Source organism: Grammomys surdaster, unplaced genomic scaffold (genome assembly GCF_004785775.1).
Source record: "Grammomys surdaster isolate TR1022 unplaced genomic scaffold, NIH_TR_1.0 125941, whole genome shotgun sequence".
Classification (NCBI taxonomy): Eukaryota; Metazoa; Chordata; class Mammalia; order Rodentia; family Muridae; genus Grammomys; species Grammomys surdaster.
The window spans coordinates 2,888,227-2,906,542 of NW_021620763.1; the positions used below are offsets into that span (position 1 = coordinate 2,888,227).

Genomic DNA, 18,316 nt, shown 5'->3' on the forward strand with positions numbered 1-18,316 from the left:
CCTGGGACATGTCACACCTTCTTCAACAGCTCACTTCCTGTAGATTTACTCAGTGTCTTAGCATGTCGGGACAACCACTGAGGATCTGGTTCGCAGCTCCTGAACTTTTGCTAACAGTAGACTTGACTGGACAGCTAATTAAACATACCGCGTTCTGAAGCTCAGCCACAGTTTGTTCATGTCCTCATTCCCTGGGATGTGTGCCTACTCCATCCTGTCTTGCCAGCCCTGGTGATCCTACATGCCTCACATTAAGAGTTAACTCTGATGGAGCCTTCCTTGACTGCCCTACACAGATTGCCTTTTGGATCTTGGACACACTCTTACTCGGTCACTTCCCATAGGGCACAGTATATGTATAAATACAGACGTACCTAGTCGGTACTTGAGTGACAGCAGGGTGACTTCTTTAATTTGAAAAGCCATAGCCTGGCTATGCTATGGGTTAGCTAAGAAGTTAGACATTCTTCACATAAAATACACACAGACACTGTCAGAGGCCTTCTGACCTTGTCAAGATAGAGTCTGAGTAAAAGTTGGGCCTCTGTATTTGTTTTAGATAGAAATACCTTTTGCAGTTACCCTCACTTCAGAAACAAAATATGAATGCATCACTTTAAATGGGCATATCTAGTGAAAGTTGTGTGGATTCTCTACTCTCCACTATCTCAGGGAAACAAACAGTCTTCTTGTGGAGTGAAGTTTGAAGGCACACCTTGTTGAGCCATTTGGGCTCTGATGTTTGTTATCATTTGCTCTTAGGTTTGTCTGTGAGGGGACAGTGGAAGAGAAGATCTTACAGCTCCAAGAAAAAAAGAAAGATTTGGCAAAACAGGTCCTTTCAGGATCCGGAGGACCTGTCACCAAGCTCACACTGGCTGACCTCAAGATCCTCTTTGGCATCTAGCTTCCTTCGCTGGTGCCAGTGTGTACCAGGGTCTGGAGTAATGCTCTTTCCATGATCCTGGAGCCTTAGAGTTCATCTTACTCAGAGTGAGGCCTGTTCGTATGGCAAGAATTAAGGGTAGGTTACCATGTTAACAAACCAGTCAGTCAATCATGTTTAGCACTCAGCTTGTGTAATGTGCACCATAGAAACCAATTGGTTATTTCAGAAATAAGCCTGGCATGCTGGAGCATGCCTATAGTCTAGCAGGAAGATGGAGAGTTCCAATTTGGCCTGTTATAGACTCTTTTTCAAAACAAACCACAAAAGTGCTTTGGAAGCCAGCCGTGTAGTCCATAATTCCCAGCACTCAAGAGGCTGAGTGGGGATTGTGAGAGGCCAGTTTATGCTACAGAGTAAATATTAGGCCAGCCTGAGCTGTAGAATGAGACCATGTCTTAGAAAAACAAATGAAAGCTTTGGCGTTAGATGGTCTGGGAAGATAAGTCTGGAAGAACTGTATAAATGCTTCTGTGTAAAGCTCAGCAGTCATTGTAAGCATAGTGACACATGCCTATAATGTTAGCACTTTGGAGGCAAAGGCAAGAGGATCTTGAGTCTAAGGTTAGCTTGGGTAAATGAGTTCTTTGGCAGCCTTAATTACATGGTAAGACCCTGCCTGTCAAACAGCCACAAAGCCCTGTGATGCCATGTTTGGGGCTGATGGCAGACCTGGTCTTATTACCTTGCCTATGTAGGCTCTGTCCTGTTTCCCTGCTGGCAGGCTGCTCCTTGTAAGCCTCTTTGTAAGCTAAGGGTAGAGTCTATAACCAACCATCCCTATGTGGCTGCCTGAATCCAGGCAGGTATAGGGTCAGAATAGTTCACATATAAACAGATGTTGAGTATTAATCATGGTATCATCTAGCATCTGTCATTTAGCCTGCGCATCGTGGTTTCATTTAAGAGTGTATCAACATCAGTGTGACTGTGTCACTCAGTTTCCTCACTGTATCATTTGGTATCACAGTATTTCTATCATTATTTCATTATTTAATGTTTATGTCCATTTTAGTTGCCAGTGGCATTTAATACTGTTGTTTCATTTAGTGTCTGCCACTGTACCACATTGTGTTATCATTGGTATAGTCTTAATAAAACGCCTTCGGCAGTGCACAGCGGTGATGTTGTGTGTTCACCAGACCCCATCTCCTTTTCTTCAGAGCCCCAGAGACCGCCTGCTGCGGGTAGGGTCCACATTACTGAGTTCTAGCTGGTGGAGCACGGAGAGAAGTGATGTAAGGAGACAGGAGATCCTGTGCAGTTTTCGAATGTTTCTTCTTGCTATTTCTGTGAACCTGCTGGAGGTACAAACTGAAGAGATGTGGTGGCCTTAGGAAGGGTAAAATCCACTAGATCAGGGATTCTCGTTTTCCTTTAAAAAACATTTGAGAGTTTCATACCATATCCTCCATCACTGCTTTTCCCTCCCAACTTGATGAGCTCATTTTAAACCCACTGGGTCTACACAGTGCTGACACGGTAGGTCACAGGGCCATGCATTGGAACACTGGCAGCCTATCAGAAGTCACATCCCTGAAAATGACCCTCCCCCAGCAGCCATCAGTTGCCAGGAGCTTTTACGATATGGAGTGGGAATTTATAAGTCCCTCTCCATCCGTGCCAGGACTTGGTTGACTCGATCTTATGTGGAAATCCTGTATTAATGTGTGCAATGGCCTTTCATGTCCAGAAAACATTGTTTCAGTAGTCCCCCACTGTCTCTAGAAGGATCATGGAGAAGAGGCAGAAAAAAAAAAAGACGGGGATTCTGAACCTAATTTGGACCATCAGTCATTTTGTCAGAGTTGGTCTTGGGTGTCTGTCCTTCACCCACCTCACCCAAACTATGGTAGAGAGAGAAATCATCCTTTAAATCATGTGGATTTGGGGTTGTCAGTATGCTGCCCGGTATACAATGTGAGACTTACTCATTAGGAAACTGATTACAGTAGTTTCCATGACACTGCTAACTTTTACAAGGAAAACAAAACACCTTCCTGAAAAGAACTATTCCCCTTTTGAGTTGGGCATGAGGCCTGTGTTCACCCATCAGTATGCCTGAGACACTGCGATCTATTTCAGGAAAGGCTGCTTGCACAAGCTGGACCAAAGGCTTACGAAGGTAAGGATCATGTGTGGGTGGGAAGACTCAACTCTAGGACTCTTAAGTTCTATTCTGGTCCCACCTAAAATTCACATGTTGGTCTCCTCATTTGTACGGTAGATCTTGTTTTCAGAACTTAATGGCTACAATAAGATTTCTGATAAAATGAAATGAAGGCAGTAAATTACCTTTCTGAAGTTATGAGATCAAAGCAACGATAGAGACACTATAGATAGAGAAGGGATGGCTCTGCCATTAGCTGGCGGCCATATGTTAGTCACAGGTCCCTTGGGCATCGCAGCCTTTTGTCTGTATGGTGTATAAATTAATATATATTATGCTGAGAACTTAGTAACAAATATACATGGTTTAACTTATTTTACCTGGCAGGCCAGTGATGTCCATCTGTGAAATGAACATTGTGAATGTCCATTCCAAGCACTGTTTGACAGAGTCCTAACTTTCAAATTTAAGTCTTTATTTGGAGAATAGAGTCTCTAACCTACATTCAAGGCCCATTGAGAAATGCCTATAAGGTAGACCCCTCCTTATATCTTAAAGACTTCCCTTCATTTTTCCTGTTCTGATGGGCAGCTATCAAAGTGTCCTCATTGTATCTGAGGTGGGTAAGTGTTCCTACCCAAGAGAGATGCTAGTGATGTCTGTGGGCATAGAGAATGTAGAACCATCTGATGGGAGGGACTTTACCAAATGTGTTCTTAATCTCAGTCCCAAGACAAAACATGAATTAATGCTGTGTGTGACCTTCTGGTGTCCACCTCACGTTTGGGTTCATTCATTTTGTTCTGTGGTCCTGGAGGCTGAATCAAAGAGGTTGGCATGCTTCCAAGCACTATTACTGGACTACTTCCCCGGCCCCCATTTTTAAAATTTGTTTGTTTATTTATTTTGGCATTGACCGTTAGGTCCAGGCTTCATGCACACTAGGCAGGCACTGTCCCACTGAGCTCTACCCAGTCTCTATGTTCATTTCAGTTTATATGAGTCAAGTTATTCTTGTTGTTTCATATATTTTAAGATAGGATCTCTTTAGCCCAGGGTGATCTCAAACCTGTAGTAACCCTACTGCCTCAGCCATCTGAGTGCTTGGATTAAAGGCAGTCACCACCCTGTGTGGCTCACTAATCAATTTCTTTGTAAATGGTGCATTTGTGCCCCAGATCACTGGTGGCACCTCACAGTGTAGTGACCTGATTGAGGTGCTGTGCTGAGTCCTGCTGACGTCACCATGCCCTCCCAGGAACCTCCACTGCAGCTTGCTTTTCAGTCGCCTGCCTACTTCATGTGAGTTGGCCATGAAGAATCTGAGGTAGTAAACCGTTCTAAATCCTAAAATGGCATGTAGGTACTAGTGACAGTGCTGTGGGACAATGCTGGAGGCAGCAGACAGAGAGAGCATGGGCACACCTGGCAGAGCCAGACTGAACAGCTGTCACCAAGGCACACATTCTCAAACACCAGGTTTACAAGAGGAAACCTTCATGAAAGTTTAGTTGACTTTTCTCTTGAATGTTGATCAAATAAGATCGTGCAACACCCCATGGCCTGGTGGCATTCTAGGCCATTTCAAACTCTATCCAGGACTCCTTGACATGCCATTGGGAACAACAGAAGGCAGAATGATGATGCCTTTATGGGATGTGACCCCTTTCTTTGTCAATCATGTGGCTTAGGGTTTTGTTGTTTTCTTTGAATTCAGGATCTTGTTATACACCCTGCAGCCCAAGCTACCTGTCTCCTGAGTGCTGGGATTATAGGCACATTCTACCATGATCTTCCTCCAGTGCTTTATGGTGGCCCCTTGTACACAGTGTTACTTCCTCCAAACTATCTCTTGCTCAGTGACACAGCTCTCTTCAGGACTCCCAAGTGAAGTCAGATTGTCTTAGCCCAAGAGGATAGTTGTGGGGCCACCAGCACCTTGTGGCCTGTTCTCTCAAGTCTTGTTTAGTTCTTGAGAGTTGAGTTTACGGAATGAGATGCTATACTGCTACCATGTAGCTTGTCTTAGTGCGGTTTCTGGTTTTCAGATAAAACCATGGACAAAGCCAACTTGGAGAGAAAGGGTTGATTTCGGTTTACAGCTCTCAGGTCACACTCTATCACTGGGGGAGGTCAAGACAAGAAGTAAAGCAGAGGCCATGGAGGAGTGCTGCTTCCTGCCTTCATCTCCATGGCTGCTGGGCCTGCTTTCTTACACAACCCAAGACAACCAGCCCAGGTGGCACTGCCTGTATAAATCATTAATCAAGAAAATGTCCCACAGGCCAATCTGATCGAGGCATTTTCCCAGATGACCCAGTTCCTGTCAAGTTGACCGTCTAACCAGCATACAGCATCAAGCCCTCGAAAAATATAGGAAGAAAAGGCATACATGCAAGCACAAAGAGAAATGATAGAAACTTGGAATTTTTGGGCATATAATCTATATTAGAATGTTTTCATCAATAAACTTGAAATTAGGGCTAATTAGGTACTCTGTACTACAGGATGGAGATGAAGTGTAAACAGCCTGTAATAGAGGGAACAGGTAGGTAATAGCCACGGGCTGTGCTCACTATCTTCAGTGCTTTCTGCCCAGCTTCCGTAGCTAAGTCTGAGTGTAGGTGGATGTCTAAGGAAGGGGAGATGAGTGTTTCTGTTGCCCAGTACCTGTACATTAATTGAAATGTATATCAAGCACCTACTGTGTGCAAGGCTCTACCGGGTACTCCAATTTTAAGGGGAAGCAAAGTCAAGCCTACCTTCCCAAAGCTTAGCATGGAGCATAAGACAGAAACCAACCTGTCAGAGCTTTGGGGAAGTGATGAAGGAATGCCTTATCAATACATAGGAACTGACACAACACTGCCTCTTCCTCTGTTCTGCTTCTGATGGCTCTATCTTTATCCAGCCACACCTGACCCGGTGCGCATCCTCTGGAATAACAGTGAGCAGCGACTGCAGAGAGGTAGGAGGATGGGCGGGTTAGCCGAGACAGCCAAGGTGTCTGTATCCCAGAGGACCAAGACTCTAATTTGTAGCTTTTTTTCTCTCAGCTGTAATACCAACTGCATCACTTCCATCATAAGCTGTACCTTCAGCGTGCACATGAAGCACATTTATATCCTCCCTAAAACCTCCATTTCTTTTCTCCTTGTTGTAGAGTTTGGCAGGTTTCAGATCACTCTGACTTTTCCAGAGATTATTTTCAACTGCCAGAGCATCTGGTCTAAATTGGGCCAAGGCTCCATTATTGTGCAAACTAAGGAAGAGCCCAGGCAACCCCTACCATCGCCCATGGGGGCTTTAAATATTAACAGAGTTGTTACCAACCAAGAGATGTGCTTACGATCTTGAGTCCTTTCTTCCTGCTTAAAGGTATTAGCTTGAACCTGGATGCCCCACCAGAGCCTGAATGCCCCAATGAAATCAAAGTTTTCCTCTAGAGATGTAGCTTCATCTACAGAAAGCTGTCCAGTTGTTGCACCCTCTCCAGGGGAGACTCCTGAGCTCTGCTGCACTCTGCTGCACGGACTCAAAGACACCTGGGGAAAGATGATGTAATTCCAGAGACTTCATGGCAGAAGACTCCCTAGATGTCTGAGGTAATTGGAAAATTCAAGGCTAGTCCCTTGGGTGCTTACAATTTGTCCAACAAGTTCGATAGAAGGTTAAGACATTTCCCCAAGTGGTATTTGGTTAAATGAGAAATACTTGGGTTTGGGAAAATGGAAGTCATGAAAACATACTAAGTAAGGGCAAACAAAATTCTACCAACATTTTTATTTATTCTGCCAATTTTTATTCATTCAGCATACTATTTGTCTCTGCTATAAGCCAAAACCTGACCTGCATGGGAATAATACAGTTACTAAATGTCAACTCCCTGCCCTCACGGAGCTCAGAGTCCAGTATAGCAGATGTAAGATGATATGTGGCAGCTGCTGCTGAAGCTGGGGCAGGGATGCCTTCTCCTGGGTGTGATGCTTGTGTTTGATTCAGGATGGTTAGAGACCTCACTAACAGGATGCTAGCTGACACTAGAGCAGAAACTTGAAATCAAGGGGTATGCATCTTTGAGAAGGACTGTCAGATAGAAGGCCTGTTACTATGAAGGCTCCAAGGAGAGGCCGCTGAGCACGAGGAGCAGCTGGCAGAGCCACTGTGCCTGGAAAGAAGACAGAGCTGGGTAGGAAGAGAAGAGCATGAATCAGACATGCTGGTCACACATGGCAATGTGAAGCATGTGTGCCGACTGTTCTGAGAGGTCACTGGAGGGAGTGGGCAGGCTGTGGAAGCTGCCTGGCTAGAAGACAGACGAAGCTTTCTGGTGCAAAGTCTTGCCTTTCTTACCAGGACAGCAGGAGTGGATGCAGACAGCAGGAGTCAGATGTATTGTGAAAGTAAGGCTGACAGGAGTTACCAGTGGCTGTGCTGTGACACACAAGGAGTTTCCAGGGCCGCCCTACCTAAGGACAGACTTAGGCTCTTCTTTTAAAGTGTGGAGAGGACTCCAGGAGAAGCTGTTTGGTGATGGCAGGCAGGACCAAGTGAGAACTGGACACAGGAAGCCATTTAAGTTTGAATGAGGTGTTTACTGTCCACACAAGGGGAGATGTGATGTAAGCCACTGGACCTCATAATCATCTAGACAGTGGACCTGAAGGGGACTTGGTAGTCAACATGTGTACGTGGTATTTAAGTCAGAAGGTGGTCTTGGGAACTGGGGTGAGAAATGGAGGGACTGTTCTTTGACTCTGAGCATACCGAGACCAGCACAGTGCAAGGCTGAGTAAAGGAGTCTGGGAGGGAATCGCTGAGCAGAATGCAAGATTGACGCCTCATCAGACATGAAGATAACACTGCAGGGAGGCAGAACATGCTCCATTTGCTGCAGAAAGCTATCCTGCAGTTTAATAAACTGACCTGTGGCCCTACTCAATGCTGCTAGAACCAGTATCCCCAAGATTCTGCAAGACATGCCTCAGGGAGGCCCTGGCTGAGAACCAGTGATCTCAAAGCAGCAATGATAAACTCAAGAGGCACCCGACTCTTGACTCTCAGGGCAGGGAGTTCGGGGAGGACAGAGAGGGGGACAGACAGTGAGGAGCAAAGAACAACCAGCTGGAGGGGTGATGGGCAGTGGTGTCTTCTGGGAACATCAGATTTTACTTAGAGAAAGGGGTTCAAGGGGGATGTTCGCAGAAAAGGAAGAAGGTTAGTATCTTAATGTCTAAGGCTAAAAGAAGGAAATGTAACCTGTGGTGACCTGAAAGCAGTCAGCTAAGTGCTTCGCTTCCTTTGCTTCACCCGCGTCACACTCTAATGAGTCACCACTCCCTATGAAATCTTATAACGTAAATTACAGTAATTTGGTTTAATATGTTCTGAGTTTACTGCTATGTAAGAAACCAAGAATCCCAGAACACACAAAATCTCTACAGGGAAGACCTTGGCTGGGTTGAGGGAGTGCTAAGTCTTCCTCCCAGAATCCTGTAGCCACTAGGGGGTGCCCTGCAGAGTCAGTGCTTTCAGCTGTTGCTGGGTAGAGACACAGCAAAAACCCACTGTTAAGTCAGAGCTGTGTGGGTGGAGGACTCAGCATCATCTGTGTAAGAACTGCGACAGATGGCTGAGCTCTCTCCACACTGATCCTCCTTATTCAGTGTCTACTTGTGTGCTCTACACATGAGCATCACCCAGGCACTTGCCTGAACAGCAAAACCACTATACTCATCACAAACCAGGAACTGGGAAAAACACTGAAAGTCTATTAACAACAACAAAAAAAGAATGGGACAAAGGGTTTTCATCCTCCAGGAGAAGTACTTAAACTCTGGCTCAGGGAGGACCTCGAGAGGCTGTAATAGAATGGAAAGGAAGACAGAAAATCCTCCATGCCCCACGAGTGCATATTCCATGGCAGATACCTCGATGCCTGTATAAAGCAAAAGTGCCTCCATGGAGTAGACCATCAGCCTGCCTTGAAGAGCAGTGTAGGGGTGGCCTGCACTCTGCCATGGTACAGGTGAGACACTCACACACAGAGCACTCGAGCCTGGTGTTAGAGAAAGCACTTTATCTTTATTCTGTCAGTCTCTTTGGAACTACTCAAGCTCTGGGTTCTCTGCACACCTGACGTCATGCTAGCTTCAGGTTTACCTGGCCCAACTTGTCCCCAGGAAGCATCAGAGTGCCACTGTCCTAAGCAGACTCCTTGGGACGCTCTGGCCACTTGTGTACGAGCACTCTGACTTCTCAATTAACTTCCCACAGCAAGACCAGTGTGGACGGCCTGGGTGGCCTTTGTGTCCATGGCCACAGCCAAGGTACCCACCTGCATAATACAAAGGCAAGACAACAGAGTGAGTCCAGCAGTACAAAGTGAAACCTGGCAACATTCAGACTTAAGCAGTCAAGACCTCCCCAAAGAAGTACCCAGTTCAGTCCACTGTAATCAGAACTATCAGGTAGCCATGGGCAGGCCAGGCTCTCAGACCTGTCCAAAATGCAACCTGGAGATGAACTGGTTTACACTTCAACTGTTAAATAAACTGGTTTGGATCTTAACTATATGTAGTGAGTGACATGGAAATAAAAGGGTAGATTTATGGAAAATGAGACAGATACTGAATTGGTTACATGGAGGGTACAAAAGTTATTTTGTGGGCCCCCATTAGAGTAAAGACATGATGAAAAAATTTTATTTTATGTATGTTTTTGCCTGCATGTATGTCTATGTACCATGTGTGTGGCTGGTATCAGAAAGAAGGCATGAAATCTGTTTAACTGGAGTAATAAACAGTTGTGAGCCCTCTGGGTGGTGGGAATTGAACTTGGGTCTTCTGGGACAGCAGCTGGTGCTCACATCATTGGATCTCCCCAAACCCCATGATAGAACAAGAACAACAACAACAACAGATCTCTTGTCCGGAGGTCCAAAGAGCCAGACACTGCTCAAACATCCCCTGATCCTCCCTGTTTCAATTTCCTTATGGTTTTTGGTTGGATCTATTTTCACAGTGCTCAGACTGCTAGAACAGGTACAGACTGAATCTAAGAATCTCAGTTTCTGGTCAGAAGGCCCATGGACTGGTAAACTGTATCAAGAAAGAACTCAGAACCTTGAAGCCTGTCATTTCAATTCAGAACAAGAGGCTTGCTGTATAGACTATCTGTCCTGCCTCTACATAAAAGGCTGTAATTCTTTTTTTTTTCTCTTTATTTTACATTTCAACTGTTATCCCCTTCCCCGCCTCTCCTCCCACTGATGCCTGAACAAGACCATCCTCTGCTGCATATGCTGCTGGAGCCATGGGTCCCTCCATGTGTACTCTGTAGTTGGTGGTTTAGTCCCTGGGAGCTCTGGGGGGTCTGGCTGATTGATATTGTTGCTCTTCCTATGGGGTTACAAACCCCTTTGAGAGACTAGAATTCTTTAAGAAAAGCCTCAGTCCAAATACCCTGACCTAGTAGCTGTGAGGCAGCAAAGGGAAAGACCCTCCTTGCTTGCTGCTGCTTGGGCTAGCAGGCTTGAGGACACTGAACATGCTTACCTGGCATGGTGCCACCACAGGCACAGCGTGCAGTTTTCTGGCCTCCACTGGAGCAGAAGGTACAGCAGTGAAACACACCTGGATGTGGCCGATGCTTCCTCCTCACGGTCACATTGAATGGTGAGCCCTGAAGGGTTCAGGTGAAGAGCAAAGAATAGCACCTCAGACATCACTGGGGTGAGCTGAGCATGATAAGTGCATGCTTATCAGTGCATGATAAGCAGGCTCTAATTCACAGGGCAGACAAGGACTCGGGACAGGGATATATCTGGGTGGGGACTTCTCAGCTGCATGGGGGCAAATACCAGTGCAGTTAAACTGGACCTGGATGTGTGCAGCCCTCCTGTTAAGTGCCAGTTACCGATTGTTACATTTCACCAGGTTACTGATTGTGCGTGCAGCTACTGAGCTTCTGGGCACTGAAGACAGTTCCATAGGTTAGCTGCATTTTCAGTGACATGTGAACACTCTTCATGGATTCTGCCTCCTTCCAGCCTTGCATGAAGCAGGAGTGAAAACCACATTAGTCACTGACTCGGACTTCTGTGTGCCTGACTGCAGTCTTCAGGAGTCTCAGTCTCAATTCTTGAGGAGCTCAGGGGTAGTCGCTAGGCTGCCAGAACTACAAGAAAGGACATGTGTGGTGCTTTCTACAGCTTCTCGGCCACACATGTGTCTTCACACACAGCTAGCACTTTTCCCTCTACCCCTGAACACAAATCCACTGGCCCAGCCTCTTAGTGATGGATGGTGAAGATACATGGAAGAGGGAAAGCATTAATAATATATGTGGCTACTGAGTCTCAAGTTAGTAACTCTATCCACTTTTTCCTCAAGGATAACTTCTGTATTTTAATTTCTCTCCTATGTTAAACACAAATGTTTATTAAGTATTGTAATTTTCCTGTTCTTATGTAAGAACCACATCATCTGAAAAAAGCCAAAGTGGAGTCCTGGTATCTTAGAAGACTTCCCAGTGTTTAAGGCTCCCTCTTTTGAGGGGAAGACCCAGAAATTGAGCCTTAAAATGATGAGCCAATAGAAACCTTTCTTTCTTTCAAGTTTCTAGCTCAGGTGTTTTGTCACAGTAATAGAGGGCTGACAAGCACACCATTTTTCTAAAAAATAACCCAGATGGAAACATGACTGGCACATCCTGTAATCCCTGCACTTAGGTGGTCAGAGCAAGAGGATCAAGAGTTGAAGGCCAGCCTGGCTCCACAGTGAACTGTAGGCCAGCCCACAGATTATAGCAATACTCTGTCCCCTACCTCATACAACAAAATGAAACAAAATCACCCAAAGATAAAGTAACATGTTCAGATTTTAAGGTTCATTGGTTACAGAGCTACTGTCAGATCTGTCTGAATAGGTGTTGAAGAAAATGCAAGTAAAGTATACAAGAACATCCAACCTATTCATCCTGACATGCTGTGGTTAGACATACATATCCTATGAGTTGATGGTTAGGCAGATAAATGACTGGTCACACAATAGGAGGAGTATAACCCTGACAACTGTGGCCCACAGTATGGAAAGGTTGAAAGCTGTTCAGTATGTGAACTTCTCTGTTAACGGACTCCCCTGTGGTCAAGACAGCTTCCCCAGATTAAGAATCCTACCCCCCCCCCAAAAAAAAAGAATCCCCAAAAACTAACCAGGAGGATAAAATGTAATGTAAATGCCAGTGGGTGAGATAGGCAGCGAGCGTTCTTAGGGCCATGAGCATGCTCTAGTAAGAACACCGAGTTACAGAATGTGGCCTGTGTCCACGATGAAGAGGAAAGCACAGCTGATTGTAAGTAGCCAGTCCCATGAGACGGGAGAGCTCCTGAGCTGACAGCAGGTTCGGGGCTTTCCTCACCTGCACATGCTGCTCTCTGATGCAGACCCACACAGTGTAGACTCCAGGTTCCTTGGGGGTGTAGGAAACACGGTATGATCCATCCTTGTTGTCCTGGACCACTGTTCTGATTGGGCTGAATACAGAACGGGTTCAGAAGGCCAGTCCCTCTCACAAGCCTGCCCAGCTGCCCCACTTGAGGCTGGGGCTCTGCAGCATTATAATTACATATTACATCTAATGTGATCATAAACGTCCCTTAGACTGAAGATTAACAGTTGGATTATTTTAATCCAACATCCTGAGAACCAGGAAAACGTTCCTGTATTCTTTTCTGCTGGCCTCTGTTATACTCTCTGCTCTGCAGTCCCTTCTTACTCCAATTGCAGAGGGGAAATATATATATAAACGTGATCCTGCATCAACGTATTAGGAAAACAGGCTAGGTTTAAGAAAGGGTATGATTCTGTTACTCATTAAAGAACAACAACAACAAAACCATCCATTCCAGAGTTCGGAATAAGGACAATCTGGGGACAGGGGAGACTATACTGAGTGAGAACTGAAGCTAGCCATAAAACCTACACAAGGAAACACATCTGGTTAATGGTGTGGGATCACTTTCTCATGGCTCTATAGAGCCATAAGATGTTGTATCTCCTGTACTCAAAGGCCCTTGTTTCCTCACTACCTACTACACATGACACACTGAACACACCTGTCCTTCTTATCTTTGGGGATAACTTCCACATGGACATTATCTCCTCCCCTGCCCATGCTCTCTCCTGAGGCATCCTTACAGAACAAGGTAAAAGAGGCTGTCTGTTTCTCTCGAGCTCTATGGAGATCTGCAAAAGACAAACACACAGTAAGAACTCACCTCCCAGGAGAGGCCATCTCCCCAGTCAGACCAAAGAAAGCTGTGCTTCCTGGTTATACGGACCACCCTGGTCCCTTTCTGTTCTCCTTCCCATGCTGCATAGGTGCCCACCCTCCCATGTCCCCTTCCCCCAGGCCTGGGATAAGTGGTTCAGCAGCAGCTGCTCTGGAATCAGATAGGATTTGGCAGCTTAACTTCAGCACCAAGAAAACTGCAAAAATCAGGATTCATCTAGGTAGCCAAAGACAGCCTTTAGGCTTGCATGAGACTAGTATCCTCAAAATTATCTTCTATAAGGCCTGGGTCCTCCTAGAATAGGTAGAGGGTATTAAAGTCTCGCAATTTCCCTCTTGTGAGAGCCTCTCGGACTCAGAAGCTAATACCAGGGTGCTACAGCCTGTAGGCCAGCACAAAGACAAAGCTGGGTTTTTCCGGCCCAGTTTGTGAACTACCGGGTGTTGTACAGAGGCATGTGTTGGGGTGGGGAAGAGGGTTGTTAGGAAACTCCTGAAACTCTATGCCCAACTTAGTGGGTACTTCTGGGAAAGAACAGTCTCAGAGTGATCTGTGACTCCCAGAGAGTTAGGAATTCCTCCCTAAAGTGAAGGCAGCTCAAATACAATTTCCTCACCAGGTTTGCCCTGTGAAATGTGTCTGAATAATATGTTTCCCGTAGGAACAGAACACTGGTATAAAGAAACCATTTTTAGATGGGCCTGGTGATGCACACCTTTAAACCCAGCATTCAGAGGCAAGTGGGTTTCTGTAAGTTTGAGGCCAGACTGTTTCACATAGTTCCAGGTCAGCCAAACAAAACCTGTCAACCTACCAAATCCTTTGAACTACCAATGATACAGAGTTTGTGTGACTCAAAATGGTAGGGAAGAAAGGAAGGCGTGCACGTGTCTGTCTTCTTCACTGCTCTCTAACGCTCCACACAGCATCCACGTACCAGGAGCTGTGGATGTGTTCCTCGGAGCAGGCAGATTCTGCCTTGCACTAGTCAGTGCTGTTAGCTCCTACCTGTGGGCATGGCCAGGTTCTGTCTCCCCAAAGCAAAGCCTGATCCTTAAGGTTCTTGGGAGCTTCTACTTTTCTGAGGTGCAAAAGTTCAAGCCTACCCCTAGTATTAATAACTGCAGCCTGCCCTGACCATGAGAAAGAACAGGACAAGGCAGGGAGCCACTGCCTTTAAACCAGTATGCCTTGCTGAACAAGCCTCATTTATTTTATCTTCTTGACACATGGTCTTGTAGAGCCCAGCCGGCTATCAAACTTGCTATGCATCCAAAGAGGTCCTCGAACTTCTGACCCACTTGGATTAAAAGCGTATGTGGCCATGGTCAGTTTTACGTGGTGCCAGTGATCAGACCCAGACTTGGTGCAAGCTAGGCCAGCACTCTGCCAATGGCACTATACTCCCAGACAACACAACATAATTCTTTAAATGTCAGGTCCCTGGGTGCCATTGAGAAATGCTTCCCTACCTTCTCCCTGAAGGACACATTGAGCTGGATCAACTTCCTGAGTGTTAATGGCCCCATACACTTCATAGCCTTGGCACTGGCCTGCCTTCTCCTGAGGGGAGAAGCGGATCTTATGGTCCACTCCTGGGCGGGCACTGTATTCAACTTGATTCAGCTTCCTGAGCCGCTCCACAACCACTCCCTTGGTGATGAGGATCTCTAAGTCTGAGCCACTGGTCAGCAGATGCTCAGTGAACTCCACTCCAGTCCGCATATCTGCCAGCAGCTGTTCCAGCTGTGCTTTCTGCAGCTGTAAAGCGGTTTCCTTCTGGATCCGTATGTCATCCAGCTGCTGTAGCAGCTTGTCCCGATGTACCTCGATGGCTTTGATGTAGCCCTCAGAGAAGGTTTGGACGTCAGCTGCCACTGCCTCCACTTGCTCTTGGAGGGCGTTGTTCACACTTTTGATCTGAGCCAGGGCATCTTGCAGGGCCTCCACGTGGGGCTGGGTGTCTCGAAGCAGCTCCCGCACAGAATCTCCATGCTTGTGGATGACATTGCTGGTGAAGTCGTAGGGGTGCTCCCGGTGCTCCCCAACTACACAGTCCCGACACACCGGCCGGTCACAGAGTTCACAGAACAGCCTCAGCTCCTCCGAGGGGTGAGAAGGACATAGGATGGGCTTTCCAACCCGACTGTAGCCTTTCAGGTCTTTCAGGTCCACCATGGTATGATACGTTGTCTTCTTCTGTCTCCTGGAAAGAAACAGTTGGGAACAGGAAGTGAGGGAATAACTCTAGGAGGAGAGAGTCTGGCAAAGAGGTTCTAGGGGTCAAATAGATTTGAGTCACATTCCTCCGACCGTACATAAAACTACAGGATCCTCTTTGCCTCATTATTTCTCCACACGGTGAAGCACAGGTCTATCTGAGTGCTGTTTTTTAGGACACAATACATAAATACTTGAATTTGGCATGAGATACATCTTCCAAGGTATAATGCGGAGACTATATTCTGAGAGATGTTCACTCGAGTTAATTTGGTAAGTTTAGACAAGAGTCAGAGCCCCCTTCCTAAAGCTGGGTGGAAGGCAAACACCAAGTGATAAACCATGCCAGACGGATCTGTATAGCAATGAAAGCAGCCAGCTGGCGCTGGCAAACCCTCATCTCATGTTTAATTAACATTTTGTAAAGCAGTTCCTTTGGCCGGTGCCTACATCACACAGACTGGCAGGCCAGAATTCCCCTCAAGAGTCATCAGCATTAGTGGAAAGTGAAATCAGTAGGCACTAAAATCAAAGTTCTCTTGAATTCCTCTTTCCTATAGATTTCTAGGGCGATCAGGGAAATCTCTGGGGAAATGCAGAACTGCTCGTAGAGTTCCCAGGCAACAACATCCCATCAACTTGAAGTGGGTATGCCTATTCTGGTACGAGTGCGGGTGCAGAGAAAACAGGTCAGCTGTTGAGCTGGCAACAAGACAGAGGGATAAACACACAAGCTAAAAATAGGGGGCAAAGACAACTGTTCTTTTAGTAAGGCCAGAAGACTGAGGGAGGTCAGAATCCCCCCCTCCCCCCCAAAAAAAGAACCCGTTCTGGGATAATCCAAATCTTGTTTAGTTTTGTTTTGTATTTTGATGCACTAGAGTGGGATGGAAGGGAAAAGGGAACAAAGACTAATTCATCTAACAAGCTATTCCACGACTGTGATAAAAGACAAGACATCCCAATTACCAGCCTGCTCTCCAGGTCAGAGGTCTGACAGCCAATCGAAACCTACAACGAGGTGACAGGTGTTTGGTAAAAAAGAGCTTAGAAGAATTAGGTCTGAGTTGAGGATTCAGTTCAGTTACATGCTTACCAGCTGTGATACTTTGGTGAAACACAAAATACTGCTGGCTTCCATCTCCTCATTTACTAAATAGGGGTGAAGTGGCACCCAGCTTTTGGTAAGAGTTACAATGATCAGGAGATCGCGCAGGGTCTACACTAGCACAGTCATCCTCTGTGCAGCACTCCGTGCATTTTCAATGGACAAACGACTGGTGATGGAAGGGAACCCAGTGTAAACCGAAACCTGCCGTGCTTTTATTACTACAGCTACCAGGTCGGCTGTGCCGACTTCCATTCTAGAGCTGGCGATTGGTTGGCACAGTGCATTGTTCTTTGCATTTTGATAGTGTCTGAGAAAGCCTTCCTTTTGACCTGCTCACCAAAGGGATTTGTGTCTTGTTTTCTTTGCATTCTATTCTTATATTTTTGGTTGTGAGCCTAGCCTTTATCGGCTGAGCCATCTCTCCAGCCCTTGCACTCACTCCATTCTTAAGCCACAATAAATGGGGTATTTCCTCTTTACCTATGAGCCTGGCAGCAGAAGTGGCAGAGATTGGCTTTGCAGGTCTGACACCTCTTCTCTACTTCTCTGTCGCTGCATAGGTCACACACCAGGCCCTGGCCTTCCCCACGCAGCCTCTCCAGCATCACATCATTCATGGCCAGGTGGTCTATCGTTAAAGCCTTCACTCCACCCAAGGGCAGGTCCACTTGAGCATCACATACCGGACAGAGGATGCCAATCTGTGGCTGGAGGCCGCATAACTTGGGTTCCTGGAATATTGACCCCTCAGAGCTTGTGTCTGAGTCACCCCCTCGGATGTCCACTACTGAGAACGGATCCAGCTTTTCCAGACACGAGGTGCACACCGTGTGCAAGCAAGGCAAGAGCCTGGGGACTTTGAAAAGCCTCAGACACAAAGGACAGTGAGTCTTGCCTGAGCTCCCAGATGCATTCACATCGGGGTGTTTGTACACGAAACCCAGAAGTGGCTTCCTGTTTTCTGACATCTTCCCCACGTAAGTACTCAATATCAGAAAAGGCCTTGGGCAGTCCTATAATGCAGGTTAAATTCACCCAAAGACAGAGTTCCAAGAACTTGAACAGAGACCATGAGGACTCTCGTGTTGCCAAATAAAAGGACAACCGGAAAGAGAACTCCTCTGAGGAACCATCCACAGATCTACTCCGGATTTGTGGTTTGACCCTTCCTTTCCACTGCATCCCACACCCTCCTGGATCACCCAAGTCCTCCTGGCAAGCGCTTCTAGATCTAGTCCCCAGCTAGTTCTCCCGCCACCACCCTGACCACAGCATTTCTTGTCCTCCAAGGCCACCCTCCCTCCCGCCCCACTGGTCCCGCCCCCACCACGCCACAAGCGCGCCCTCCCCTCCGGGCGATGAGGTAGTGGGTCCTCCGGCTCTTCAAGAGTAGGAGGCCAGGTGCAGCCGCCTCCTTGGGTTGCCTAGAAGGCCCTAGAGCCGACGCCCCGCCTCGCACCAATCCCAGCCCAGGTAGGCTCCAAAGAATCCAATCACCGTCCGGAAGGGGCGGGTCTCGCCGGTCCGAGTCACGTAGTCCTCCAGAGTGACATCACTGTCATCTAATAAGCTCAGCAAGTTCCACATCCTTGCCGGCCACTCGCGCGGCGAAAGGAGATGGGCCAAGGAAGGGCC

General features: G+C 46.8%; 2 protein-coding genes across 4 annotated transcripts in view; one reads left to right on the forward strand and one right to left on the reverse strand.

Moving 5' to 3' along the window:
• Window positions 1–2,062, forward strand: part of Ttf2 (transcription termination factor 2) — a 30,961-nt gene extending 28,899 nt beyond the window's left edge. The window contains exon 23 of the mRNA XM_028753023.1: window positions 763–2,062. Coding sequence (XP_028608856.1) covers window positions 763–907 — 145 coding nt within the window. The 3' untranslated portion in view covers window positions 908–2,062. The remainder of the gene's footprint in view (window positions 1–762) is intronic.
• Window positions 2,063–2,155: 93 nt separating this feature from the next.
• On the reverse strand, window positions 2,156–18,089 carry Trim45 (tripartite motif containing 45). Of its 3 annotated transcripts, none has more exons than XM_028753016.1 (7): window positions 17,162–17,649; window positions 14,823–15,556; window positions 13,174–13,303; window positions 12,477–12,591; window positions 10,613–10,739; window positions 9,219–9,393; window positions 2,156–2,260 (listed from the first exon to the last, which is right to left on the reverse strand). In XM_028753016.1, exons 1-6 carry the CDS (start codon window positions 17,647–17,649, stop codon window positions 9,245–9,247), a joined length of 1,743 nt encoding a protein of 580 aa, XP_028608849.1. In that variant the 3' UTR covers window positions 2,156–2,260; window positions 9,219–9,244. The 3 variants fall into 3 exon arrangements, with proteins under 3 accessions (XP_028608849.1, XP_028608848.1, XP_028608847.1); XM_028753015.1 differs by lacking the exon at window positions 2,156–2,260 and adding an exon at window positions 4,032–5,179 and having other exon boundaries at window positions 17,162–18,072; XM_028753014.1 differs by lacking the exon at window positions 2,156–2,260 and having other exon boundaries at window positions 9,119–9,393; window positions 17,162–18,089.
• Between the last annotated feature and the right edge of the window lie 227 nt (window positions 18,090–18,316).

Bases quoted from the DNA above. Each gene is read 5' to 3' on its own strand.
- Trim45 (XM_028753016.1), bottom strand. From the start codon at position 17,649: ATGTCAGAAAACAGGAAGCCACTTCTGGGTTTCGTGTACAAACACCCC. The intron at 13,304-14,822 runs GTAGGGAAGCAT...TGTCTTTTGCAG, and splicing joins ATGTGTCCTTCAGGGAGAAG to ATCTCCATAGAGCTCGAGAG. The intron at 12,592-13,173 runs GTGTGTTCAGTG...TTCTGTATTCAG, and splicing joins CCCAAAGATAAGAAGGACAG to CCCAATCAGAACAGTGGTCC.